The 22203-nt window shown below is 36.3% G+C and overlaps 1 protein-coding gene across 1 annotated transcript in view; it reads left to right on the top strand.

Moving 5' to 3' along the window:
- Positions 1-22203, top strand: part of LOC122807067 (contactin-3-like) — a 2190808-nt gene that overhangs the window by 943749 nt on the left and 1224856 nt on the right. Inside the window, exon 5 of the mRNA XM_044077995.1 lies at positions 9355-9450. Within this exon, the coding sequence (XP_043933930.1) occupies positions 9355-9450 (96 nt within the window). The remainder of the gene's footprint in view (positions 1-9354; positions 9451-22203) is intronic.

The following is a 22203-nucleotide window of genomic DNA, read 5'->3' as shown; positions in this document are numbered from 1 at the left end:
CTAAGAAATTAAAAATTACACTGAGAAATCACATATTCAGTTTCAGCTAGTGGTGAGAAAAAGCATCACAATAAATGTCCCACTCATTACAGAACATGCTGTCCCTATAAAAATATGTCAGCAAAGCAGAAATCCTGACAGAAAAATAAAATTACACAACATGGCAGCATACTGTCAGGCCATTTTAGGATATAACACATTAAAAAATTATAGTAACTATAAATGCAGAGTGGTTAATAATGTAGAAAAGCTCAAGATATATTCAGATAATTTTTTTTTTTGGTTTTCGGGTGTGGTTGTGCTTTAAAGTGGTAGGCTAGAGCTTCTATTAAGGCTTCCCATTGCCTCCTAACTTCAGAACCATCCAAATGATTATTTTGCCAACCTTGCTTAATCACCTTAATGTAGTGTACTAAATAGTTACCATCTCTCCCAATAAAGATAAATACATCTGAAGACACCACCCCCCTAAATTCATTATCTGCTGAACCCTTCTAAAAAGGCAACCACAAAAAAATGGTGCTGGTCTTCATAAAATGCTATCCACAACCTAGTGAGTAGGCAAATGAACTGCAACTTAACACTTTAGTTCCACTTAAACTTTATCCTCCCATTCAAAGAAAACTATGTGCTTTTTCTAGAAAGAAAATGTAAAAACAATCATTACCTCTGGAGTTACATCAGATCGAAACAATTAGTTAATAAATGTTTGAAAACTGGTACCATACAAATCTACCAAGACTTCAGATCTCCAGACAGAATTCTGGACTGCATATGGTCAATGTAAAGACTAATTAAAAAGGCAAAAATATCCACAACAAATGAACAAATGTAGACTCAAAACCCTAAATCAGAACCCCAAACACCTTTATAAAGAACAAAACTCCTAATTTTAAAAGAAGAAAATCCTATTCCCGCCACAAGAAAATACCTGTCTATACCTATTTCTAAAAACTGCAGTGGACATGGTCATTTGCCATGTCAATGCAAGTATCAGTGTTATTGTCTCATAAACCATCTGCAGCTCCACCTCAGTCAGCACAATGGCTATCTGTGAACCCCTTCATCCTTTTGTATGATTCATCCTACATACAATTAAATTATCTGGCTCAAAAACATGAAATCCTACAGCCATCTTGAGCTGAATGGCCTCTGCCAAAATTTATCCACATGTGCAACTCTTTTTAATTGCCATCACTGTTTAACAAATCATAAAGACCTTATTGGCCATGTGCAGTTTATCTGATCATAGGAAGGCCTCCATCTTAATTCCCTTACTTAAAGTTCCTAACATCTCCTGACCACTTTTGCTCTATAACCTTTTTTCTGTTTTCTTACCATAGAAAGCCATTTCAATTCAACTGACTACCTCACCAAACTCTGCATTTTTCTTAATGGTTTCTACAAAGGCCATATAGCTTCCAGTACTCGCCTTTCTTTCATAGGTCACATCTGCCAAAATATTGAGCATGTCATCTTTTCTGGAGATAGTTTTAATAATGTCACTAAATTTTAAGATTCTGTATCTGATACTGATCAAATCAATATCCTGACCAACTACACTGTCAGCCAATCTCTTCTAAGCTGGTTCTAGAAATACACGAGAAACTGCTATTTACATGCTACCTGTAACTCTTTATATTGTCTATGACTTTAACTTCTTTCAACAGGCATGTCTTAAAGCTGTATATTATGACAATTACTTTTCTTTCTCCTAGTAAACAGTATTTCTATTGACCTATTTACATCCAATTTCCTTTTGATTTCTGACAGTTTGATATTCAGGTTCTTCTACCCAAACCTTAAACTTATTAGCAGATAACTTTCCATCAGCCTTTGCCACCATCACAACTGGTTTGACTCACAGACATTTACACAAAACTTCAACAAAATCAGATTAAACAAAAATACCACTCCAAGCCAATAACCTTCTAATCTCCCTCAGCATATGATACCAATGTCAAAGCCTGTATCTGTTTACATAATTAGTGTTTTAGAGTAATATGTCCCAAAGGTCCCCCCATCTATGAAATAGACTCCCTCTCCATGTCAAACAAAGTACCTCTCTAGCCCTCTTTAAGAGGGACCTGGATGACTGGATGGAAAACAGAAAATACACCCCTGGGATCCCACCTGTGTGCCTGTTGGACAGAGGAAACATGTGCTGACTTTGTAGGAACATGGGCAAAATTCTTGGCTAGGCATATAAGGGCCTCCGGGCCAGTAGCTTAACATCATCCTATGCACCTATCTCTCTCTCTCCTTCAACACACATGCAAATAAAGTGGTTTGCAGATTCTAAGGTCAAATGAAAGCCCTAAAATATCTTCATTATCATCTGTAAAAAGATGCCAAAAAATATTAGTGCATTCTAAATTGCACATCCCCTTTGCTATGTCTTATCCATCATCTACAATCCATCCTCCACTATCCCTAAAATATAGCCATGCCTAAGTATAGTATTTCTCTAGTTGGGAGCACCTCCCTGAAGAAACACTACCCTAACCCTTATAAAAAAAGCTCATAAGCTTCTGCTAAATATCAGTAGAACTACAGTATATCAACCCTTCTCTACAAGTACATCCCAACCCAGGCAGACCGACTTAAAACCCAGATGCACTTAACTCCTCTTCCTTGGGTCAAACCTCTTTGATAATACCTCCCCATTATCTATCCAATACCCTAAAATTCTTCACAATGGCCAACCATCCTCTCTAGAACTCACTTGCATAAACATTATCCACAAACCCCCACTTCATTTCCTCAAAGGGCACATTAAATTATAATACTTATATTCTGTTAAAATGGGCCATCCCTTGTGTTTGCATATTTATCTGATGGTAGCACAGACTGATTATTGTTTTACTGATATACTATGATGAGTATAAGAAAGAAAGATTACTGGGACAGCATAACCATATGTAAAATGGAAACTGTAGTCAAGTTAGCAGGAGGAGGGGCAGAAAAAAGCACCCAAGAAGAGAGAGTTGGGATTCCTCAGATCTTGCAGAACTAATATGGCACTAATGAAAGGGAATTGCTATAGTGGGATTGGGATCAGTTGCAGATGGAAGCTGGGAGCCTTATTCACCACAGAGTTATATTTTGAAGCATTTATTGTCCCACTTCAACAGTAGTTATGGAAATAAAAGTGGAAAAGAATGGTTTAAAAATATAAAAAAGAAAGGTTGCGAAGCAAGGTGTAGGAGAAAGTAGGTATAAAACTTTATGGAAGCAGTGAACACAGAACAAGTTGTGACTAGTGCCCCTCAAGGGCACATTTAGAGGTGATGCACACTTGACCTGGAGTATAAGTGATAGCACCTAATTTAATGTTTAGGAAGCACAAGGAAGGACCATGAAGCTGGTTGACTGTGGTTATGCCCAAGGACACAGTAGCTATGCCACAGATGTAGCGGTGGTACAATACAGCTACAGAAATGTAGCTAAGGTGGGGTGAAGGGGACATCCACTGCAAATACAAGGTGTTAGGGGGCACAATTCAGAGATCTGTACCTGTACTGATTTCTGTAATGACATTTCTTAATGCTGGCACAGAAGTGAATGTCAACACTGCTTTTGCATTCAGAAGTCAGGACTGAAGCACTTCAGTGTTTCATGTGAGGTAATAAGTTGTAGAAGGAAACTTTATTCATTTATTTTAAGCCTTGTAGGAACTTTTTTCTTCTCAACTTAGAAGTTGAGTGGCACTTATCAGGAAGAATGGGCATGGATGTGATTTAGCTGAGGAGCTCATGGGTTCATAGTTGTATACTATGCTAATGAACACTAGGGTCTTAATAAGCCTAGCTGAGCAAACTGAATTTGTCCCACAAGTTATATGTTTTAGAAGTTTATAAAAGGGTAGTTGTTGGTTATGATATGATTACTGACTGTCTCTGTCCATCAGGGACATGGGTGCCTGACCAGAGGTGGATTTTATCTCATTCAGTGGTCCAAGTTATGCTCAAATAGGGTTAGGAAGTGACTTTGTTTCACATGGAGTGTTAAAACAGATTATGGGATGCAGGTTGTTGGAAAGAAGGAAAGAACAGATGTTGCTTGAAGTGTGAAGTTGGAGAAATGAATTTTTTTGTTTTACTTCTCAGCTACATAGAGTTGAGAGACTCAAGGTTTGTCAAAATTAACTGGGTGCTAAATTAGCTAGCTATGGCTCTTTACGTCTAGCAAGGGACAAGATAATTAAGATGCTGCACTTCTGCTCTGCTACTTAGAGGATTATGGATATTGGTATTGGATAAACATGACAATAGCAATATCTGGATACTCAAGTATTAATTGGCACGATGCCAGCTATTATTACCGTGGGATGGAAAACTCAATATATGTTAGCACACTAGCAGTGACAATGGAATTGTTATGATATCTACCAGCTGATTTTCACCAAACTTGTGTGAGGTAAAGAAACTGATGTTAACTTTGAAGACAAGTAGAAATGAAAAGGCATTCATAGACAAAATCCTGAGCCTTTGAGATTCAGTGGTAGTGCAATGAGCTACCCCTTGTTTGATTCTAGGTTTTGGAGACATTTGCTTCCAGAAAGGATGGAAAACTGAGCTCAGAGAAACATATTCCAACTTTATTTTACTTGAGGAGTACACAGACTACAGTCAGTATGACCAATGTAACAGGTTCAAGTAACCACGCTTTCATAGTACGTGATGTAGGTAGGTCACAATGAATATTGATAATTTTATAATGTTTGCTGATACTGTACACCTTTGTAGTGGTCAAATGAGATCTTCTGTAGTTATGAAAGGCACTATGATAGTCCACAACATTGGCTATTGCAGAAAACATATTTTATGTTTCATAAATAATACACAGATCTACAGTCCTAAGTGCAAAGCAATTAAGGATTGTCTGTTTCTAAGTTTGTAAGTAATATTAATTATGATGAATATCAACATCTGTTGTAATTTTCATTTTATATTATAGGCTTATAGATATATACTAGGCTAATGACCAGCAGGGGTTTTATAAGCCTAGCCATGCAATCCAACCCAATTGTGTCCTTATGTATCATGGGGATTTATTAAGGTGGGATGGATGTTAGGAAGTTTCTAGAGGTTATGTTGGGGGGTGTATGTTAGTTTGGGTATTACTGTCTCCATCACAGATATGGTGGCCAAACCTGAGGTAAATTTCCATTTTCCCATCCATTGGTTAAGGTTACACTTAAATAGGGTTATGGATGGACTCTACTTCATATAGCTAGGAAGCCTGTTCCAGAACATGGGGGATCCTCTGAGATACACATCTGTCTCACCAACATGTCTTATTTATGTCAGAAACAAAATCTTAATTCTTGGAGCTAGTGATTCTGATGCTGTTCATTTTGCAAATCTGGAAAAGGACTATCATAGCTAGATCCAAAGATGCCTTGTATTCCAGGCATAGAGTGCTTCTCAGTAACCTATAGGAGGCAGAGTATAGAGGTAGGGCTGTAAGTAGATCCATATAAGACAATGTGTTTATACCCTGAATTCTAATGGTAAAGAACCTTTGTGGGTATTTCAAATGTTGCATATGTCTAGTCAAGTACATTCCAAAGGGGACATTATACTCAGTGATTGATCCGATAAAGGCTGAACAAACTGGCACTGTAAATTCTTTGGATCTGGATGCCATACCCTCACTTATAAATTGGGTGACATAGAATGATTTTCTTACTACACTGGCCACATGTTTGTCAAAGGCAGATTGCTGTCGACGTGTGTTCCCAGATCCATGATTAGTGGGTCAGCTCTTAGGGCTGTCTTATCGATGGAGTAATTAGCCTGTGTGGTAGTTTTCCCAAAAGGCACTATAATGCATTTCTTGGCACAGAGTTTTAATCCATGACTTTGGCATCAGTTATTTGTCTCTGTTAGACCTTCTTGTAAGATATTTTTGCCCTGCACTTTACTTAGGAAACTGAGTCGTGGAAGAGGCAAGAGCAATTCATAAAACTGATAGCATAACTGCTACTAAGTGCAGTGTGATTACATTTTATTACTGAATGTGTATGCTGTAGCCTGGATTTGAGTATTTAGTTTATTTCTTTTTTCCTTAGTTATGTTAACTAGTCATGAGGTTGGAGCTTTAATGATTTGCAGCCAACATGCAATTATAAAGAAAACTTGTAAAACTAGGTCAGCAGCTGTTGGACATATTCTGTGCTGTGGGACTGAATTATGACTGTTCACAATATTTGTAACCCTTAAGTAGCATTTTCAGAAACTGAAGAAAAATGTCTGGTGCTAGCAATATGAAAAATAATTTAATGGTGTATGTGGAAAACATTAGTCAGTGAAGCAACAGGAGATTTATCCATGTACATATTCCCGATACAGAGTCCTGTTCAAAAATGTTTTGACAATCTTGACTTTTATTTTTAAGGACTTCATCACAGTATAAATAAATTAAAAAAAGCAGAAAAACATAATGTTTTCTTTTTAGAAGCCTCTAATATGTGTAATGATTTTTTAACGTGGCTGTAGTTTTAAAGAGACTGAGTATACTTTTAATTAAGTTAAAACTTTTACATCATAGTACTATGTGTTTATTTTTTAAGTTAAATGCATATGTTGAGGATGTGAATGATACAGATATTGGCATATCAAGTGCTTGTGTATTTTTTATTAAGACTTTTAATAAGAGTACAGGCCCTATTATCGATATGTTCAGGGGATAATTGGATGCTTTTATTTGCATCAAATGAAGTAATGAGAATAGTTGGTATGACACCTAAAATTGTTTTTAAAAATAAGTTGAATTTTAAAAGACAGCTCTGCTAAAGGAATACATTTGATAGGAGTAGTGTATTTAATACAGATATGGAGATGAGTTTTGGTACTTTTCCATGTATGAGTTGTAATTACTGACAATATATCGACAGTAAATATTCTTTTAAGTACCCAGTAAATAGTAAGGTGTTCTGTTTTCAGCATATTGCTAATTGTGAATCTACCAACTTGGTTTATGTTGCAACTTGTGAAAAGTGCTTAGCTTTTTATATGGAAAGATGAATAACTTTTTAAAGATAGAATTTCACAACATATATATGATATTAGGAAAGGTGTTTCTACAAATGCCTTAGGTAAGCATGTTTTTGAAAAAGGAAATGTGTATAAGTTTAAATTCAGTGTGCTTCAGAATGGATCTACTAATATACAGAGGGGTGATGGATTAATTTAACTGAATACTTTGAGTATAAGTGATACTGACATTGCATGCAGTAACCGAGCCAGGATTAAATGAATCTTGTTCTTTAAAGGCCAGTACTGAAGCTACCTGGATTACATCATTAATTGGTTCATTTGATTATTTATTGTATACATATCTGTTGCTTGGGATGTTCTGTAAACCTAATGAAGCATTTTTGAACATGAAAGCTTTTGTTATTAAATTTTATAAGCCGTGTTTTTCTGTTTATTTTATTTTATTTGTTTTAAATAGTGAAAACAGTTATCCTTTTGGAATTACTGTTGTTTCACTTCAGCAGAATATATGAATGAGAAAGCTACAAAGACTAGAGTACAATAATGCGTTTGAATGAGAAACTCATAATTAGGACACCATTTCACTTACCTGGCCAAAGTCAGAACATAGATCTTGATTATTTGACTTAAATTATTTTCCTGGATTTGTGCATGCCCACCTTAGTCTGATTAAAAATTCATTAATTTATACACTGCCTAATTACCTAATTTATCTATATCTGGGTTGTAGGCAGGTGGAGCCTATACTGGCACTCAGTGGTTGCCAGAGAGAGAAAAAGTATTCCTAGAATGGAAGCCATTGCCACTGGACACACACACACACACACACACACACACACACACACACACACACACACACACACACACACACACACACACACACACACACACACACACACACACACACACACACACACACACACACAACACACAATGCACTCACCTAAGGGCAGGTTAGAAGTTAATGCCTGCAATGTGTCATGTAAGCAGACCATCCAGTGAAGCAATGACAAGAGAGTGTGAGAGCATGAAGACTCCTAACACAAGGCAACTTAACCAAGAACTTATCTGTAGAATTAATTTCTATAATACACCAGTGCTATTGTCTGTACAACAGTGTCATCCAAAGTTATTAATAACATTGATTTAAGGAAAAGTTGAGCCATCTTTGTACAGCCCATTTCGCATGCCATTTGTCTTTCAAACTTAAATAGCTGTTTTCCATCACAAAATGCATATTTATTATACAGAATCAAATACTGTACTATAAAAAATAATTTAATCCTAAAAGATAGTTCTTGATAAGTGAAAGATGATGTGGAAAATGGCTGTTGTTCTTAATAAATCATTCCATTGTAAATGCATATTAGCGAGATGGAAAGTAGAACACTGCATATAGAAAATATATGATATTAACTGTTAAAAGCAGTCTGATTTCTTTCTCTGAGTATCTGTCTGTCTGACTCTATATCTGATTTTGTGATGGTGTGACCTCATAGTTTGCAGTAATTAATCAGCTGTTTGTGATAAAGCCAGAACCTCTCCACATGAGGACATCCTGACAGTTGATCAAACACAGCTATCCTGATATTCTTGAATATTTCTGTTCCAAACATTATGGGTGTGGTCTTGTATGTTTTGCTCTTCTGCTGTGTGTCCCACTATGTTGTACTGGGAGAGTACTGATGTTGGTGCTTTAGCAGGTAACATGTTACATAACAAGAATGCTAGAATAAGTGGGAATGGTAACCACAATAAATGCTTAATGGTCACTCAGCCTGTACAAGCTTTGCACCTGTCATCTTTTAATGTATAATGAGATTTCTTATAATCTTTCTTTTTGTTGAAATGCTGTTTCATTAACAAGAAATGGCAAAGTTTGATTTCAGTGAAAACATTAGTGACATTTTTTTTTTCTTTGAAAACTTGTATTTTCCTCTATTCTAAAATTCTGGTCTGAAGATGTATGCATTCAGCCAATTGAATTAGAATATAGTTTTATTCGTGACCCAGAGCTATCACATTAGAATGAGATTGCCTAAGACTTATCCTTTGAATCAATTTAATTCTACTTTTATTGTGGACTTACTCTAAAATACTTGCTATTACCATATAAACATCTACTTATTTTCACTGAATGTCAAGAGTAAACATTTATATGACATGCTGGTATATCTAACAGTTACGTCAAATAAATGTCTCTATTATACACTGTGTTAACACAGATAATACATACAACCCTTTTAAGTGCTTCATATTACTCTAGTCTGGGTAAACAATGCATGCAAAAATAATTTATGTTTTATCATGCTTTATCATACTTACACTTTGTCTTCTTTTATTGCAACAGATCTTGAAAACTTTAAAACAAAATCTAGAAGGACTGTGTCAGTTCGAGAAGGACAAGGTGTTGTGTTGCTTTGTGGCCCTCCACCACATGCTGGAGGTAAGCAGATCTATTCATATTGATGTCTTAATATAGCTGCAATGTGAGACAAAGTATCTTATAAATGTGGCATGCAAACATATAAGGATAAGTATGTGATTTCTATAAAAAAGAAATGATAAAAGTGAATAACTTTATTTGTCTTGATATTGCAATTTGTGTCTGTGTGTGTGTGTGTGTGTGTGTGTGTGTGTGTGTGTGTGTGTGTGTGTGCATGTGTATATATATATATATATATATATATATATATATATATATATATATATATAAATATATATATTTTTTTTCTTTCAAAAAACAGTAAAGCAAAATTTAAATGATTCATAAGGATATGCATAACACAATTTTAGAAATTCTAGACTGCTGTTGAGAAATATATAGCTGCATGCAAACAGATAAATGTTATAGTGGTAAGAAATTCTGTGCCATATTACGAATGGCATATTACATTCCACTAACAAAATCCATCAAAAATAAAGAGTCATTCTGGTCTGATTTTGAAATGTCTATGCAATTTATACAGTGAAAATAAATAGAAATGTCAATGTCTTTGCTTATCTATGAAAACTGTCATGTGTAAGGTCATAGAAATTTAAGGTTGTCACCAGAGCTTCCTACCATTTCCTGTCAAATAAGCCACACCCCCTGCATAATAAACTGGGACAGTGTTACCCATAATTCAAGAAGACAGATGCTTGTAAGGGCACATAAGACATATCTGGGAGAACTGCCTTCTTTCCAAGCCACTCCCCTCAAAGAAAGATGGTCACCTTCTGTGTGCAACTCTGGTGTTAGATGGTGAGGACAGAGAACAAACTGGTTAGAGTCATATACATAATGCTGCTACTGTCACACATCTACACTGCATGCCTCCATACCTCTAAACTGAAAGGGCACACTTTCTGTGTACCCCCTGATGACACAAAGCAAACATAAAAGAACAGATAAAATACAGTAACATATTTCAACTTCTACATAGGTAAGACGGATAGAAGGTTTCGAGACAGAATAAGAGAGCATATTTACAACCTTAATAATGAGATCAATACCAATGCTCTGGCAAAACATGTTATACAAAAGGGTACAGGTCATAGCCTTAAGTTTTTAGCTATTGACATTATAACACCTAGTGTAAGAGGGGGAGATGTAAGGAATATAACTGAAACAAGTGAGATGGATCATTAGAATGAGTGTGAACAAGGGTAGTGGACTGAATGATAAAATGTTAAACCTATATTAAAAGCAGTACCCAGAAGGAAAAGATAAATATTGAGACTGCCTACTATAAATATATATTACATACATACACACACGCACACACACATATATATATATATATATATATATATATATATATATATATATATATATATATATATATACATGTGGATGTTATGCTTGGATTTTAGTCACACATTTTTTATTCTGTTTTACGTATGAATTTCTTAGTACTGTAGCACTTTAAACACTGTCATGTGATGACATAGAAGTTTTTGATTGGTCGTTCTATGTTTTTAAAAAGGGGAAAGGTTGAAGTGTATTTTTTGTCTGATGAAGAAGTAGTAATGACTGTGAAAGTGCTCACAATAAACTTTGATTACATGAACACTTTGGACTGTTTTGTGCTGAATAGCTATGTATGCTTAAAGCTGTTTCTGTGGTTTGGTTCATGTTCCTACTTTTTGCTATACACATATTTCAACTGCTTGCTTTAAGACATGCATAAACAACATACCTTGTTATTCCTATCCCCCATGGAAAATATGCTTTTCCATACATCCTACCTAAAGTACTAAAAATACACACTTATTCTATATTTTGCAGACATCTGATTTTGATGTTGATTGTATGGAAAGTTTAAAAAATAGCAATTATTCTAACAAATTCCAGCTTGTTGATCCTGGACAGTACACTGACCATAAGCAAGCTATAGTGACCTTGTGTGCACACCACTGAATCCTTATTTTGATGAAAGTTAAATGAATAATGATCACATTGCACCAAGCCCTCTTAGAAGCAGTAGTGATCTTTTGCAGGCAACTGTATAATCTGTATTTGAGGACAATTATTAAAATAATGTCTAGAGTGGCCTCAGCTCACACACAGACTATAGTCGCTTTCTTTGCTTATGTCTGAGCAGAGTTGATTTTAAAAGGTAGAGTGCCTACTATGCTTGTGTCAACTCCCAGTTATAGAGCCAAGAGTGATGGCCTCCAGAAGCTCTGACAGAATTGATGTTTTGGGATGTTGTAATGCATTTTATTTCTTATTTTTCAAAGAAAATGAGCTGTTGTTTGCTGTGTTTTTCCCTGCTGTTAAGATTTATATACATGCCTACCAATAATATTTTCACACACATGCACATGTGCACAGACACACACACACACACGCACACACAAACTGGATGAAATGTCCATTTACCTACAAGCATGTTGTCTGGATGTAAATGGAAACCAGAGCACCTGGTTAAAACCTTCACAAAGATAGGGTAGACTTGCAGATGCCAAACAGATGTCTGACTGCCAGAAACTCAACCAAGAGACATGTACTGTGAGATGGCAGTCCTACTGCACTGTACCACTGATACATTGCTTTTCCGTTCATCCTGCTTAAACTACTAAAGATGGCCACTTATTGTATACAATGCTGAAGTTTGATTGTGATGAAAAGTAAAAGAAATTATGTCAAACTTGTTACCGTCATGTACATTGCAGTACTGTCTCATACACATACAAGCATAAGCCATGGCAATGATCATTTTCATACTGATTTCAGCAAACACAACATATTGTGTAACATTATTTTTACCATTGCACAATAATGATGGTTTCACAGTTATTAAACAGTATTAAGTGTTTAATCACAGGCTTTTTAGTCCTGTCTACGCAGACCAGTTAAATAAAAATATGCTTTCCATATTTTCCACTTACATTGGAAAGCTAATTTTTAAGACAAGCTTTACTACGCCCCTTGTAGCAGACCCTCAAATTTTCTTTGTAGCTGTTCTATATTTTTTCCTATTTGAATTATATTTGTGCCTCTGAGAGATGAAGAAAATCTAGCAATTTAATATTATTCTACTTCTTTTTATCAACATAGATTATGCAATTTTAAGTATTGTAATCGGATATAACCAAATAAATGTTGCTGCAGTTTTATTTCAAGGGATCATTACTATCAATAGCTTAGTAATGGATAATAATAATAATAATAATAATAATAATAATAATAATAATACACAGAAGTCAAATGTGTGTGTAAGGGGGAGGTTAATAAAGTTTTCAGAAAATCCTGGCTTTTGCACCTCAAATGACCACAAGCTTGGGGTAATTTTTTAAAATTTCAGTATTGGGAAGACATACAAGAGGAGATGTAGTTAAATGGAAAAAATGGCGCAGAGATTGTATGTATCATTAACACAAATGCAACCATTTCATCCATCACATTTCTGCCTTCATATCCTTTTGCCTTCTTCCTGTCTATCCCAAAACTTCTTCATCGGGTTCTGATTGGCTGCACTTTTTTCTGAACAATTGTATTCTGTTCTCTTTGACCTTCTCTGCAGTTGGAGCTACTTGGTCTTCTGCGCTGATGTCCTCATTGCTTTGAATGATACACATAGTGTGCATCCTGCCACCCAACTCAGTTACTTTATCTCCGTTACCTCAAGCTTCCTCAACAACTGTGCCTTTACTGCCCAGGTTTCTGTACCACACAGCAGTGGTGGTTGCACCACTGTTTTGTACACCTTGATTTTCAGCTTCTTTGGGATTCTTCTGATATGTATACTACACATAACAATCTGTTCCAGTTGGCTACAGACCCTTTAATTCTAACTGTGACCTCCTCTTTCACACTTCCCTTCACTTCAACCACCCCTCCCAAATACCTGAAGCTGTTAACACGTTCCACTTTTCCCTCCTATCTCATTTCTCAGATTCTTTTGATTTTCTCTTTGCTGCCATTATAACTGTCTTATTTGCACTCATTTTCATTCTATGCACCTTCGGTTTTGTATTCCATTCCCCGATCCTTTGCTGATGTTCTTGTTCAGAGTATGACTATGATGCCACATAATCTGCATACAACAAATGTGTTAATCAGTTCCTTTCAACTTGTATGGTATAGAAGTCCATCACCAGTATGAACAGCAGTGATCCCAAAGATGAACCCTGATACACACACACAACCAATGAAAACCCTACTGTTGGTCCAAACACTGCTCAATCTTGTGTAATTGTTAGGACTTCAAACCATTGCAAGACTACCCAAGTCAGCTTTTTTTCAACCTTGTCATATGCTTTCTCCAAGTCAAGGAATGTCCATTTGGACTCTTTCCTCATCTTTATATTCTTCTTAACTGTCTGTCTCACTGCCAGCATCAGATCAGTTGTGCTACATTCTGATATGAATCCGAACAGCTAGTCTCTTATCTTAATTTGTCATATCTGCATATAGAAAATCATGTTACTGACTAATATTACCAGTAATATTAGCAAAAAGGTCCTGGAAGGAGTTACAGTGAGGGACAAAAATGTTGTTACTGTGCAAGTTGCAAGAATATGGCACCGAGAAATTCTTATATATCTACATGCAAAGGTACAAAGAATAGCACCTTCAATTATTTTCGTCTATAAAAAGAGTATGCACATCTGAAATGAAGAAAATGCATCAGTATGATATTCTTAAATGAAATGTTGTTTAAGGTCATATAGGGCATCTAACATTTAAAAAGAACAAAAGACCTCAGAAGAAAAAAGATATGGAAGTGAAACAAATGATACAGAAGGGCAAAGTTTGAAAACAGTTGGAAAAGATAGAAGTTTCCATTATGAGTGGTAACAAAACATTTTGCTCATATAGGTAAGGGTGTTAAAAAGCCATAACAATGCAAAGCAAAAGAAAAAGATGGAGGTGGCTGGTCCAAATAAATTGGCAAAGCAGCAGGGGTTCCAAATGAACAACTCTGCTTAGTAATTTGGAAGGAAGTGAAAGCAAATGTAAAAACACATTCATTCGAAGTGCTCAGGATAAAGGGGTATTCAACCCATTATTTTGTAAAGGGAGGGAATGCTTAAGGAACTGATAAATATGAAGGTGTAAGGTGTTCAGCATAGTGAAGATTAATTGTAATCACTCTTAAATTCATAAAAAAAATGGTAGGATGACTAGACATTTTTTAAGAAATTGGGAATAAGGGTAAAGTGTCTCGGATTGGAAGAAGGGAAGTGGGATTTTTACCTACAGGAGATCTAATACTATGAGAAGGAAGACAGAAGATTAGGACTAACCTATTTGTGTGAGCTCATCTTTAGGTAAAATTACTGAACTACTGCTAAAGGAAAATTATTTGAAAATCTTCAGTCCATAGGGAACAGTACCTAAGGCAGAATGGTTTTGGAGAGGAGGGTCAAGCTAGACAAATTGAATGAACTTTGCTGCTCTGTAAGCACAATATCTATTTTATTTATTTTAATTTGATAATTAGTGAATGGTCTGGCATGCAGACCATTTTCACCCAAATGATACAGAAAGTGGAACCTTGACGATTGGATGGGAGAAAGGAAATTCACCCCAGGGATCACGTCAGTCGCCCTGCTAGACAGGGGTCCAGGAAAGTAAATAATGTGGGAAGAAATAGCCAGGGAATTGTTATGTCTAGGCTTGTATAGGCCCTAGGGCTGAAAGCCTAGTACCAACCTATGAACCTATGAACCTATGAAAATGATTTATTTATGTATTTATTTATTTATTTATTTGCCATTTGTTAATCGGGTATGTTCGACTGAATATGAATCCATTTTCAGAAGAGGCCCAGGGAGAAAAGCTCCTACTGAAAACTTGGCAAGTCAGTATATAAAAATATGCCCAGAAAAGTTTCAAATACAAGTATATGCTCACAATATGCATAGAAAAGTTTCAAATACAAGTATATGCTCACAACATGCATAGAAAAGTTTGAAATGCAAGTGTATACTCAAGTACAGTGGTGACTGAAGATACGTATAAGAACTTAAATACAATAAACACCATAAATGAATCATTAAATTCAGCAGGCAGTGATTTAAAAGATACATGAAATCATTGCTGGTTACTATGGTCACGAAAGATGTTCAGTAGTAGCGCAAAGTAGAGCAGGTGAAGAAGCTAAGGAGAAAAAAAAGAACAGTAGGAGATAAAATAGTACAGCCAGGTAGAGAAGATGAGTGCAGTACATAGGGAATATAAAAATGACATCAGAAAGTAAGGGGTGATATGCTCATAGAAGGTTGAGAGAAATTAAGGTGACCAAGAGACAGAGAGTTAGGTTGGACTTTGGCAGAAGCAGATCCGAGAGTTTAGTAGTATTTCTTTTAAGGCCTTTTTGAAGTTATGAATGCTAGATATAGTTCTGATGGATAGGGGGAGTTTATGCCAAGCTAAGGCAATGAAACTTCTTTTTTGGGTTTATAAATAGTTTTAGCTGTAAATACCTCTTTCCTTAGTCCTAGACCAGCTAACTTAGAACCTACCATTGTAATATTATTGCTGACCACTAGGAGGCACTCTTATCCTGTCCTTACCCACTTTCTTACAGTGTTTCCACATTACATCTCTGATGTCTTGTACTAACTCTTAATGATATCCTGCTTTATCCTTGTACTCTTACTGCCTACACCCAGCTATCCTGATGTTCTCTACCACTGATTTACTTATCTCTGTACTTACCTACACTCAACTTACCTTCAGTATTCTGCATTTTACTGATTGTTCTTCCTGAAGCTGCTCCTCTGTTTGTCTCTATACAATAGACAGCAGGCTGTGCTATGGGATAATAATCTATCTACCCACCTCCCCATTACCTTTGGTGTCCCCCAAGGATCCATGATAGGACCTTTGTTGTTCTCAGTTTTTATTAATGATCTTCACTCAGTAATTCCCCTAGCTACTTGTATTCAATATGCAGACGATTCCACACTAATATGCTCAGCCTCCTCACCATCTGAACTACAGTCCCTAACCCAAAAGGTATTTAATACAGTAGAACAATGGTTTACTCAGCGCTGCCTCCTATTGAACCCCAAAAAAACAAAACTCTTGATCTTTACTCCTATCCAGAAGTCCTCCATAGTAGATTTTACTGTCACATCTAACAATGGAACACTCATATATCCTGATCCAACTACAAAACTCCTTGGAATAACAATTGATAACAATCTTAACTTTGACACTCATATTAACAACACAATAAAAACTGTAAATAGAAAACTGGGCTCCCTCTATAGGATCAAACCATTCCTTACTCCAGCAACCAAAATAACTATTGTCCATACCCATCTAATGTCTACACTCCTCTATGCCTGACCAATATATACTAAGCTGTCTAAAAATAACCTCAGCAAACCTGAAAACTCCTACAACAACATTGCCAGATTTGCCGCTGGCAATCCAGTTAAAACCCACCACTGTTATAATTTAAAGCAGCTAGGATGGCTTCAGTTACAAGATCAACTAAAATTTCACCAACTTACCATTGCCCACAAGACCCTTTACCAACCTACTAATACTCCAATACCTTCAACCCCCATTACCCCCTATAAAAATCTTAACACCTTACGCTCTTCAAATAAACTACTTGTTACAAGATGTAAATCCAACAACCTGGCTGGAGATTCTCTATTCTCCAATACTGTCGGGCTCAACTGGAACCTACTCCCCAGTGAACTAGTATCACTATCCTCAATATCACTTTTCAAATCTAAACTGAAACTGTATCTTAGAACACACTGGCTATGCCCCTGTATTAACCCAGACTAACTTCTCCTTTTATTACTAGCTACTGCTTATACTCTACCTCTCTCTACTATATCCAGTTTCCTGAATAACAAAGAGAAGTTTATTCTTGTAAATGCTACCTTTGTTTGTAGTGATTTCTTACTTATTATTTGTTATATGTATGTGAGTGGTTTTTTACCTGTTATTATTTGCTAAATTGTATTTACCTGTTAATTTCTTTGAATTGTGATCTTGGAGCTTATCTCCCCAGGCCTCTACTGAAAATGGACATATATCCAGTTAGACTAGCCCGGTCAACAAATGTAAAATAAATAAATAAATAAATAAAGATATCCAACAGGAAGTGGTCTGAGCTCTGGAGAGAGTGAGTAGGAGTATAAAAGGAGATAAGGAATGAGATGACAGGACAGGAGGTAGGTTTGTTGAGGATGGAGTGAATAAGAAGGAGATGAGGAAGTAAGAGCTGGTGGGGAGTTCAAGCCAGCAAAGAGATTTGAGAGAAAGGCAGTGGTGAGAGTTGCAGGGTTGGTTTGTACAACATAAGGCTTTCTAAACGGCAATGAAATATGTCATATTCACCAATTTCACTGCAAGGTAAAAATATACAATGTAGCAAAAAAAAAAACAAAAACATTTACAGTCATTAATTAAACATTGTGAAAGAAAAAAAGCATTGTTTATTTAAAATCATGAAGTTGGTATAGTGTTGCAAATTTCCTATTTAAAAAAATAGTAGGAATTGCTGTTTATAGAGAATTTTAGAAATGTACAAGCTACTTAAACAGAGTGTGGTACTGGTCATTTCCCAAAGCAAAATGTTATAAAACTGTAAGTCATTGTCCATTGTCATGAAAACAAAGGCAATTTGTTGCATTAGTGATGCGTTCTTTTAGTTTGGCCTTAGGTGGTACCAGAGTAGATTATTTTCTCATTTCAACTGATAGGTGATTTCACAGTGAGGATCCAAGACTAGAGAAGGCTTTTTTTCCTCTCGCTGTGGATTAAATTAGGGTCTGATACATGGGACTGCATCTCCTAGGTTGTCCCTCAGTTTGTATGCAGGTGGTCTGATTTGAAGTTTGGAATGTAATGGCTGGCAATGACTTTGAACAAATATTACAAATCGTTGTGATCTAAAAAGTTAAGTAGCTCAAAGGTTGACAGACAACCAGTTTAAGCCATATAGCAGTTTTCAGTGGTACATAGAATAGGCTGCAAGGAGAATAACTCTGCATATGTTGATTTCTACTCTTTTGAGCTTATGAGTGCTAGCAGTGGAGTGGAAAGTGATGAGGGTATGTCCAAATTCAAGTTTAAGAATGAGTACATTTCTTGCTTAGGAGTAGTGACCCTCTAAAGTGAGAAGGCAGGTTAACCTGTAGCATAATTTTATTTGGGAAAGAGTTTTGGTGACAGCCTTTTCAGCATGCTGAGCTGAAGTTAATGAGAAATCCAGATATAACCAAGATACCTTTGTTCAAACATGTTTGGTATAGCATGGCCAGTTTTGTTATTAATTAATTCTAGGTGAGCCCTTCTAGTCCTTATAGTGAGGTAAAGACCATGGTGCTGCATTTGCTTGACCTGATTAGCAGCTTGTTAGTATGAGTCCATTGTATATTGAGTAAAAACTACTTTGCACCTTTTTTTTGATGGTATGGGATATTTTTGCTGGATTCCAAGACAAAGACATTGTCTGCATGCATTCTAATTTTAAGGTTAGAGAGGTTATATTATAGGTAATTTATGTAGATTGATAAGATGAAAATCCCAGGACTGAGCCTTGTGTACTCCAGTGTGCAGTGTGCCATGCTCTAATACAAAGGATTGGAAGTTTACCTTGAAGTTTTTGTGCTCCAGCTAGCTTTCCTGCATTGCAGTGTATTAGATCCAGAGTTATGTTTAGTCATTTTATAAAGTGAAAGGGATTTGTTTGTTTGCAGTTTAAAAGGACTTATTAGGTCTATGAATAGACTGTTTGAATGGAGGTTATTGTATATATTGTTTAGTATGGTATGTGTTAAAACAAAAATGACAATTATTATACCGAAAGATTTGTGAAAACCAAGTTAAGCAGTGCATAAGGGCCATAGTGATTTATTTGAACTTTTCATGGAGGGAAACAGGTTGGACATGGGTCTGTAGTTCTTACTGTCATTTGGGCTGGGAACTAATGAAAGAGTAATGATAGTGTGTTCTTGAAATCAGCGGGGCTATACCACTGGTAAAAAAAAGGTAAATTGAATATGTAAGTCTGCGGTTTGGTAATAAATTGTGTGGCTATTTTTAGGAAGGTGCAATGAAGGCTGGTGAGACAAGCTTTTGAACTGAGTCTACTTATGGCTCATCCGACTTTTTCATTGTAATGTGGTTGCTTTGGAATGTAAGGGAAAAGACTGCAAGGGTATTTACCTGGGATTCTGAGAGTTCATATTGTAGGAGTGGGCTGGCATAGAACTTTGCTTATAAGGTATGGAATGGTAGAATTAGGGAAGTCTCCATATTTGTTAGCAAAGTTGTAAAGTAATACTGAATGGTGAAGGTTTAGAAGATTATTGGGAATCTGTGAAGTTGCCTTTAAGTTTTGTTAATTCTTTCCAAAAAAAGTTTTGAAGAGGGTGAGACAGTTTTTTGTTTTTCTCCGAGGTATTTGGCTTTTACAATACTGGTGGCAATTATTGTTTTTTTTTTGAGTTTCCGTGTTTTGTCCCTCAAGGAGAGTAACTTTTTTTTTAAATTTGGGATAGAGCCAGAGGCGATGTTGCCCTCATAATCTTCATGTTGGGATTAATGTGTCTTGGATTGAATTTAGCATTTTGGAAAAATTAGAGAAACTGCATTAAGATCAGTAGAAAGGTACAGTTTGGTTTTGTCAAAGGCAGGTCATGCCTACTGGCCCTGCTGGACTTCTTTGAGAAGGTCACCAAGGCACCAAGGCAATAGATGAGGAGAAAATGGTGCATATGGTCTACTAGCTAAGGAATTTGCTATCAAGCATTGTAAACAAACTCATGGAATTAGGCATAAACCCCAGTGTAACTCACTGGATAGTCAGCAGGCTCAAAGACAGGAAGTTAGGATTGGAGAGACCACCTTCACAAAGACTCGATTCAAATGTTGCATCCCCAAGGCTCTGTGCTGTGACCACACCTTTTGGGCATCTATTTTCTGAAAGTCAAGGCCAGTGTCAAGGGCCTCTGGCTTACCAAGTTTCCAGATGATTGTCAAGGGCCTCTAACTTACCAAGTTTGCAGATGATTGCACCCCAAAATAGTATTTTGCATGAAGGTTTAATGCAGACAAATGACTGGTGCCAAAGCTATGGCTTAAAATTCAGTGCCAAGAAATGAATAATAGTAAATTTTGGGAAGTCAGTCACCCATGAAAACTACCTCATTGATAAAACACCCGTAAAAGTAGACACAGTAGTTAAATTTGGGGATTCTTGAATATTTTAAACTGGCTTTTGACTAACATTTGTCTTAAGTTTGCAAGAAAATCATTCTATGTCACTCAACTTATAAAGAAGGTCATGCCATCTAGGTCCAGGGAAGTCATCCTGCTACTGCAGTTGGCCATTATGGGACCCATCACTGAGTATAATTCCCCTTTCTGTATGCACAGGACTAGGCACATGCAATAATTGGAACATCCACAGAGGTTCCTCATAATAAAAGTACATGGTGTAAACACAATGTGCCATGCAAATCACCTCAAAGCCCTATCTGTGTACTCTGTTTCCTACAGATTGCTGAGAGGAAATGTATGCCTGGTACACAAGGCAAGGCATCCTTGGATCCCACTCTGACAGACATTTTGCATATCCACAAAATGAACAGCATAAGAACTACTATATATAAGAATTTAAATATTGTCTGTGATGTAAATAGGATATGTTCGAGGGATAGGTAAGTATTTCAAACAATCCCCATTCTCTAGAATAGGATTTCCATCCATGTCAAGCAAAGGCCTTCCCTGCCCCTATTCAAATGCAGCCTGGACCAGTGGATGGGAAGTTAGTAATTCATCTGTGGTCTGACACCTTGACACCTATATCTCTGATGGACAGTGGTAACCATTAAATCATGCCCTAACTAACAGACACACAGTAAATAACCTGAAAGGCACAATAATGCATGGGATACATTTGGGTTGCATGGATAGGCTTATGAGGGCCAATGTGGATATTAGCTAAGTATACAGCTATGAACTTATAATGGTATCTCATTTATTTCTTGTAAATGTTTCTATAGAGCGGATTGCTTAGACTCAATGATAGTTTGAATCTTGCTGTAATAACTTTAGTTTTTTTTTTTGGGGGGGGGGGGGGCTGGGCTTTAAAAGACCAGGCAGATAGTATGACGTAATTATTGCTTAGGTTAATAGGTAGGATGTGACCCTTCAATCACCAGAGCTTTATGCTGGCGAGAATGAGATATATTGTGAAGTGATTTCCTATCCAGTTATTTGGTCTATTTGGATGTTGGACTAATTGTTCCAATGTGACATGAAGAAGCATTCTTTTAATGTTGTAGGAAGTCAGTCCTGAAGCTTTAGTATTGAAAACTCCTGGAATAATTATACTGTTTTTTTCTCATGCTAATAGAGAACATTTCATGTAGTAGTTGTACAGCATAGATGAAGGTGGCAGACTATGGGCTAGGCCTATGTGAAGGTGTAGGTGATCAAATCGACTACCATCCATTTTAAGTTTCTCTTATTATTTGAGTTACACTTGGAGATGCGAGAGATTTCCAAGTAAGTGTTTTAGCTGATTAACAAGACAGTTCTTTCACATTTTCTGTTCCCAGGTTTATTGTCATAAATAGTATCCTGTCATGATAAATTGATAGGGATAGGTTTCTTTTTAAGCTGTTTTTCTGTGATTCCTAAGATTTATAATGTTTAGCAATTAGCTATGATACCATAGCTGGCCATTTATTGTTTATTCAGCAATGTGTAGGTAGGCATTTTTAA

Source organism: Protopterus annectens, chromosome 7.part0 (assembly GCF_019279795.1).
Source record: "Protopterus annectens isolate FY-2018-M chromosome 7.part0, PAN1.0, whole genome shotgun sequence".
Lineage (NCBI taxonomy): Eukaryota > Metazoa > Chordata > Ceratodontiformes > Protopteridae > Protopterus > Protopterus annectens.
This window is presented reverse-complemented; position numbering and strand designations above follow the sequence as displayed.